The sequence below is a fragment of the Carlito syrichta genome, unplaced genomic scaffold (genome assembly GCF_000164805.1).
Source record: "Carlito syrichta isolate Samal-C Ts95f unplaced genomic scaffold, Tarsius_syrichta-2.0.1 Scaffold128042, whole genome shotgun sequence".
NCBI lineage: Eukaryota > Metazoa > Chordata > Mammalia > Primates > Tarsiidae > Carlito > Carlito syrichta.
Genome location: NW_007072138.1, coordinates 78,760 through 86,789, shown reverse-complemented (window position 1 = coordinate 86,789; position 8,030 = coordinate 78,760). Strand labels below are relative to the sequence as shown.

The 8,030-nt window shown below is 39.8% G+C and overlaps 1 protein-coding gene across 3 annotated transcripts in view; it reads left to right on the top strand.

Annotated features, from left to right (window-relative positions):
- The window catches only part of TTC39B (tetratricopeptide repeat domain 39B), a 107,220-nt gene extending 102,008 nt beyond the window's left edge, over window positions 1-5,212 (top strand). For 2 of the 3 annotated variants that reach the window (XM_008048886.2, XM_021707954.1), the window contains 2 exons: window positions 755-871; window positions 3,988-5,212. In XM_008048886.2, the coding sequence (XP_008047077.1) occupies window positions 755-871; window positions 3,988-4,078 (208 nt within the window). In that variant the 3' untranslated portion in view covers window positions 4,079-5,212. The remainder of the gene's footprint in view (window positions 1-754; window positions 872-3,987) is intronic. The other variant, XM_021707955.1, reaches the window with a different exon arrangement.
- Window positions 5,213-8,030: the final 2,818 nt, after the last annotated feature.

Sequence of the window (8,030 nt, the reverse complement as noted above, 5' to 3'; positions counted from 1 at the left end):
TGTTGCCCCCTTTTTTTTTTTTTTTTTTTGTTTTTTTTTTTGAGTCAGAGTCTTGCTTTGTTGCCGAGGCTGTAGTTCAGTGGCACACTCACGGCCACAGCAGCCTCGACCTATTGGGCTCAGGTATTCCTTCAGCCTCTTGCCTTCCAAGTAGCTGGAACCACAGGCATGTGCCACCATACCTGGCTAGTGTTTCTTGATTTATTGTAGAGACGAGGTCTTGCCAAGTTGCCCATGCTGGTCTCAAACATGTGGGCCCAGGCAGTTCTCTCACCTTGACCTCCCAAAGCACTGAGTTTATAGGCGTGAGCCACCGCACCCAGCCCACTCCTTCTTTATTGACATTTGAAAGCATTATAAGACTTTAAAATGCAAAGGGAGTTGAACCTTAGTTTAAAAAATCATACAACTTTCTTATCTTTAAATGGGGCCATTTCTTGAACACATTATGTCCTGAAAGATGATCTTGTCATTTCCAGGATTAATCTTTAAAAATATGTGTATGTTCATCCACCTAGGAGCCATGGGTCATCCATGCTGGATTTTCATTAGAGAATAAAAGGTTAATATGTTAAAAGCACACTATTTGTTGCCATAGTTTAAAAAGTTCCATAACTGAGAAATGGCAGCTTTTCTTTGATAACAGACTTAGTGTTGCACCTGTTTTCTAGGGAATGGGGAATATATATGTTGGAAAGAAATGATATGACTCTGGTTCTGTTTAGACTTAATTGCTTTTTCTTTGCTCTTCCAGTGAAAAGCTACTGAAGTATGACCACTACTTAGTGCCATTTACTCTGTTTGAGTTGGCGTTTTTGTATAAAAGCCAGGGGGAAATTGACAAGGCCATAAAGGTCTTAGAAACTGCAAGGTAAGTGACGGAAGGCAGCTTTTCTTTGATTACTGTGGAGTCAGCAATAGTAATACTGTTATAACCACAGCAATAACAGTGCACACTTAAAAATTAATAAATTAATGCCAAATTCACAGTAATGTGACATTTGCTAATATCCGCTTGGCTTATGCTCGTGGCTTTTGCTATAATTGTGCTGTTTCCAACCCTCTTTCTGTTTCACCCTGTGACCATTTACAGATGCGATTGTGGGCATCTATCTGAGAGATTTCTAACTTACTCTGTTCTATATCAGGGGTTGGCAAGCTTTTTCTGTAAATGACCAGATAGAAGTATTTTTGACTTTACAATCTAAGGTCTCCATTGCAGCTACGTAATTATATCAAAAGCAGCCACAGAAGATGTTATGTAAATAAATAGGGTGTATCTGAATTTGGCTCTTGGGTCATAATTTGCCTTGGTCTTACTCTTCATATCTATCATTTTCTTGAAGAGCCCCTGATCTCATGAGCTTTCTGTTTTTACCCCAACTCTCTTTCCTTTCTGTCTACTGTGGCACCTTCTAAGTATTTTTATTTTTTTATCATTTCTGCTAGACAATAGCCCTTAGACTGTGATCATGGCTCATCTAGGTGAGACAAAATTCCCGTGGTCTGTTTGCCTTGAATACTTCGTATAGTGGTGACGGAATGTGAGTCGCTCCAGGTCATAAATAGCCTAGTGGTTCATTGGTTTGTTCATTTATTCAAGTTCAGCAGTTTTCACCAAGCACCTATTATGTGCCAGACCTGAGTAAAGGCTCTAGAGAGACAATTCTAAACTGAACAGACAATGTTTCTGATCTCTAAGCTGGAGGGAGATATTAAATAGACAAACCGGGAAGAAAAATATCGGCGGTATGTGGTTTGCTATGCCTGGGTGTTACCTTAGATTGGACTGATTCTGGAAGAAGTCCTTGAGGAAGTGAAATTGTAGCTCCCAGCATGATTAAAGCCAGCTCTGAGACGATCAGTCACTAGAAGTCACCAGCTGGGTAGGGAGCATTCCTGGAAGAAGCCATATCCAGATTGTGGGATTGAGCTTTTTGGTCAATGATGATGCTTTTTACTGAGGTGGGGAATATTTAGAAGAGCAGGTTTAGGGAGAGAAGAAAGCATACTTCTGTTTGGATCATGACATTTTGAGATAGCTCTTAGGTACCCATGTGGAGATGGTGAGTTGGCAGCCAGATATATATAAGGTAAGGTCAGGGCTGGATGTAGAGATTTTAAAGCCCGCAGTACAGAGATAGGGATATTTAAAGTCATGGTACTCGATGAGGTCATTTTGGAAAGTTGTATAGCTAGAGAAAGAAGTCTAGCACAGTGCGTGGGATATACCATCTTTTCAGAGATTAAACAATAAGAAGATTAAGATCATCTTAATAAGATTGAGTCAGGAAGACATCCAGGAAAGCTGACTGGAGGGTATTTCAAAACAAGAAGAGCATGGCCACTTATGAGGCAGCGCGAAGAGGTCAGGGTGAGACCAGAGAAGTGGCTGCTGAATTTGGCAGCATGAAGGTCACTGGTGACCTTGACAAGTGAGGAGAGACTAGAAATGGAGTCAGTCTCTCTAGCAACTCTTTTCGGATGTTTGCTGTGAACAGAGCATACTCATGGGGCGAAAGCTTCGTGGGCATGGCAGAGCCAAGAAGGGCTTCTTTTAAATTTTAGTTTTGCCCGGGCGTGGTGGCTCAAGCCTGTCACCCCAGCACTTTGGGAGGTCGAAGTGGGAGGATTGCCTGAGGCTAGGGGTTCGAGAGCAGCCTAGGCAACTTGGCGAGACCTCGTCTCTACAATCAAAAAATAAAATGTAGTGTTATGTTTCTGTATATGACATATGTGTGTTTTTGAAGTTAATATGCTGGGGTGAGGATGACTACTCTTTTATCTGTGATAGGTACGTACCTTCAAATCTCACTATTAAAAAATTACAGACTATAAATATCGTTATTCTAGGTAGTCATCGTATAGGTACATTCAGTGCCGCCTACACAATGCACAATAAGGCAACATTTCACTAACCCTCATCAAGGTTGCTAGTCAGTAGCTCTTAGACCTGTGTAAAATGAAGGACTGTCCAAATAAGTGCCACTGCAAAGAAGGAGGTTATAGACTACCAGTGGGCCAAGACAGAATGCAGAAGTGTTCCGTTTTGCTGATCCTTAACAATTTCTACTAAACGGAGGCCTACCTGAATGATCTAAGGCAGGATTTAAATAATCTTTGGATTGTTATGACCCCTTCTGACATTGGACTAATTATTTACTTATTGGCCACACTATTGATATTTGCATGCAAGAATTGGAATAAGTAATTTTGGTGTCATGAAGTAATCCTGCTGTGTTTGCTGCGGTTGTTGTTTCATGAGGCTTTCAAGGTTTTGGAGGTTTCTTTCTTTGTTTTTTGAGTGATTATGTTCACCATGTTTATATGCACCTGCCTTAAAATTTTCCAACTTAAAGAAGGAAGTCTAACTTTTTAAGAATAGTTCACAAAATTTTTTAAGTCCAACTCGTAACCTTCTTGCTGTGTTTGTGGATGTTTTGTTACTTAAGTAGAGCCTTGCCACTCAAAAGTATGACCATGAGATGACTACTAGGAAGCTTCTAGAAACACAGACTGTTGCTGTTTCTTCCCTCCCCACAGAACCAGAATCTGCATTTTATTAAGAGCCATTGTTATGCATGTTAATATTTGAAAGTAAATAAGGGGCCGGGCTCGGTGGCTCAGCCTGTAATCTCGCGCCTTTGGGAGGCTGAGGTGAGTGGATTGCCTGAGCCCACGGGTTCGAGACCCGCCTGGCCAGTGAGACCTCATCTCTACGATAAAACAAAAAGTCAGCCGGGCGTGGTAGCGCTCGCCTGTAGTTCCGGCTACTCGGAAGACGGAGGCGGAAGGATCGCCGGAGCCCAGCAGGTCGAGGCTGCGGTGGCCGGGAGCGGCCACTGCACTCCAGTCTGGGCGACCGAGTGAGACTCCAACTCAAAAAAAAAAGAAAGTAAATAAGGGGACTAGAAGGAGGAAGGGAATGGCAGTACTCTGGTATACAAAGAAATTTTGACTGTACAATTTTATTGTTATTGCCTTCAGGAACAACTACAAAGATTACTCCTTGGAGTCCAGACTGCACTTCAGAATTCAGGCAGCTCTTCACCTCTGGAGAAAACCTTCCTCAGATTGATCAGAACTTGAAGGATGGGATTAGCATGGGCATCTCCTACAGATTAGACCTTCTATTAAAGTGGAAATGTGCTCTTGTGAATCAGAGACAAGAAACAATTTTATTGTCAATATTTTCTATCATCTGAGTGGTTTACAGTTGGTCTACATAATTTTTTTTCCTATCAAATGATGTTCAGTACTATCTAAAAAAACTCTTATATTTTGCCTCTCCAAAAAGAATTTCATATTGGATTTGAACTGGGGTGTAAAGAAATCTTTTAAAAGACTCACAGGTACAATAAAGTCTAATTAGATTATTTATTTTTTTAATGTGGAAATTAGTATTGTTTAAGTAGCAAATAACTTACAGGGTGAGCCATTTTTTAGATTTGTTGGTCATTAAACTTCAGAGATGTTTTGGTGCCTTGTACTTAAATTTCAGAGGGCAAATAATCATCCCATACATTTAAAATGACAATGACCTTCTGAAGTTTTCTGAGAGCATTCACTGGGTTGGGATATAGTGTACTTCATAGGTTGAAGAGACCTGTATCTATAAAGGATGATGAAATGTTAAGTTATTGATCTTTTTACTCTGCATGTTGGCTAAAAGTGGTGACATTTTTGGAAGACTATCCTGTTTTTGAATGTACTTAGGTCTATTATACCAACAAAGTTCAAAAAACTCTATGTATCTAAAGGGAAGAAAGTGTCATATTTTAGGAACCATCCTTAACCTTGGCAATGAGAGCCTCAAATACATACGTTAATTGTGTTTCTTATAGGAAGCAAAGTCCCTGCTGCTTTAAATGACATGTAAAATATTAATAGTTTTTACACTTAAGATATTGGTGAGGTCTAATTTTCTAATCTCTAGCACTGTGATGGTTCCTTGTAAATATTTGAACCGTGATTAGTGCTTTTAACTGAGAAACAGAACATGGAGTGGAAGAGAGCTGGACTCTGTCTGGTCTTGGTTGGAAGTTCACCGGGTGACCATTAGGGAGTTCCCCATGCCCTGTGCGTCACCATATTTTCTTCATCTGTGAAGCGGAAAAAGAACAGATGACTTTCAAAGGCTTTTTCAGTTTTGTAAGTCTGTGTGTTACGCATTTGTTTTCACCAAAACACGTTAAAGTGTTAAATCCAAACCTTTCCCACTGAGAGCATTTTATTTTTCAATCATCGCCACACCTCCAAACTCCCCATATGTGTGCTGAGGACCAGAATGCATCCACAGTGAGGAAAAATAGTTTGGGAGTCAATGGGTCTGGGTTTTGCCCTAATGTCTGTTTCTATTTTGAAGAATAACTTGTCATGGAAGCCCCTGCGGTGTCGCAGAAAGAGGCATAGATTGGGAGTCAGGAGTCCATCTGTGGGTTAATAGTTCTATGACATGACTCAGTTTCCCCAGTGTGGATAGCAACATAGAACTTGGTGCTTATGAGGACTCAATTAAATAAGGCATATGATAGCTTTTTGTAAACTATGAAAGGCTATACAAGTATGAGTTGCTGTAATAATTATGATTTTTATGCACTGATAACAGTAACAACAGAAAAGTATTGGCCGAGTCTGCGGTCTTTGTTGTAAAATGAAAGAAGCTTAGAAGTTCATATACCTTTTAATTTATGCTTGTGTTTGGCATTGGCAATATCTCCAAATTATGAACTTGCTATTCCCTGCTACATGAACCTATGTCCAGCAGTGTTTTGTGTTGTTTTCTTTAAGGTACTGATTCTTGACCAATATTGAGAATATATTTCCAATGAAAGACGATGACTATAAATTTGAGTCAGAGTACCATCTCTTCAGATAATCTGGTGGTAGATATCAATTAATATTAATTATGTAACATTACTTTAGGTCTAGACAAAGGAAAATTCACTAGCATTACAGTTAGTAGTGGAAAATATCTTCAAAATCATTCATGTATAGCTTTAGAAAAAAGTTTATACGGTTCTTAGAAGAGTTTTTGTAGCATTATTTTTTTAATGTATATAAACCTATATTGCTACTGTGAGAAGCTTCAAGTCAGTAAAAAATTTTCTTTGGGGTGCAAAATGAAAAAAAGATTAAACTAAGAGTAGTTGTTTTCTTTCAATTTTGTATTAGCAAGCAAATATAAAAGAAATCCATCTATTTCATATACATTTTCCTTTGTTACTTTTTCTTATTTTGTCTTCTTATTACCTCCTATTCCTTCTATAGTTACCTGGTAATACGGACAATCTATCCAGTGGATTTTTGAGTACTGTAATGTTATGCTACAAATATTTGTTTCCTGCCATATTCAGGATATTGTAATGGCACCAGTTTCTTGTTATAGCAACCAATTTGCACTTTGGAGTTATTTTGTGATTTAGGGTGTACTGTGAAGAATGTGCACTAATGTGGCTGTTTTTTACTGAATCTTTTAGGGGCTTATGTGATTGGGTTGGGTTGCCAGTGTATCTGACAGTGCAATTTGTGCAGTTCTGGTCTAATTGCCTTTTTTAAAATGGAGAGGCAGGGTTCTGACTTGTGCTTTGAAAATTTCAGTAGAGGTTGTGCTTTTTAAGAATGGTGAGAGGGAGGCATTATTTCTGCTCGACAGCTGATGAAAGATGAGCTACGTCAGCTCTTATACGGACATATATTTTAATGTTTTCTATGCTCCTGGATACAAAAAGGCCCAAAGTCAAATAGGAAAAAGAAGTTCATTGATTCTCTGTATTCCCAGAGGGCAAAAATGAGAGTAGGTGCTGTCGGGAGGTTAATTCCAGATTAATCAACAATATGGAGGATCGTTTTCCTCATTGGAACAACCCAACAGTCTAAAACAGCATAATCATTTCTTTTGCAAAGGGGTAAGGACCATGTAACTGGTTAGGACCATGTGACTATCCTTCCTGCCTGTCCTAGAAGCTTATACCAGTGAGCTTTGAGGTCACCCTATGATTCTTTGATCAGGACTTGAGATCAGTGGGATGTGTATAAAGAAGAAAAGTCCCCCCTTTTCAAATAAAAGCGAATGTTTCTCTTTCAGAGCTACTATTAGAGGTAGTTGTAATAGACACTAACAGTCCCACCTGGTTTCCTTCCTTCCTGTCTTCCCTTCTTTCCTTCCCTTTCCTTTCCCCTTCCTTTCTCTTCCTCTTCCTCCCTTCCTTCCTCAGATTTTGCTGTATTGGCCAGGCTGGTCCCAGACTCCCGGCCTGAAGTGACCCTCCCATCTCATCCTCCCTAGTAGTTGGGATTTCAGATGCGAGATGCCACACCCAGCTCTTGCCGAACCCATGAACCCATTCGTTGTCCCTTCCTTTGAAGTGAATCTATTGGTGTTTGTGAGTAGGGACTTTTCCCTCCAGCTTGGGCATGAAAAATCACTTTTTATAAAAGGTCTTTGTGGCCAACTGGAAAGATTTATGGAATCACTCTGATGGAGCCTTTGTTGATTTGTTTTCCATATTTCTGCATTTCTTTTTCCTGTTTATACTCTTCATATGTAGGAACCTTAAATTCAAATACATCTAGTTAAAATGAGTTAATGGAGACTCCAGTGATCATTATGATGCTGTAAGATTTTGTGATTCCTCGGGCCTGGAATGGCTCTGAGGAGAGGGTCTCCTCATCTCCAGCCCCTAGATAGTGTTGTTTCTCCTTCCGTCCCGCTCTGTCAGTATGCTAGCCCCGGCCACAAATGACTGTTCAGTGCTCGAAATGGCTAGGGCGCAAGTGGGAATGATGCCAAATGTTGAGGGAACATTCATTCATGCTGCACTTGTATTTAAAAGCCTCCTAATATCCTGCTTCCAGGAGTTCTGGCTTTTACTTGCTGTTTACTTTGATTGCCTGATTTGTGCTTCAAATACGTATATATCTGTGAAGTTTGCTTTTTCTGTTTAAGTGCACTTAAACTTTCGTTTCATCGTGTTTATTCTGCAGATGATCAAGGTCATTGGCATGTTTGAACATTATTCTGCATCCCG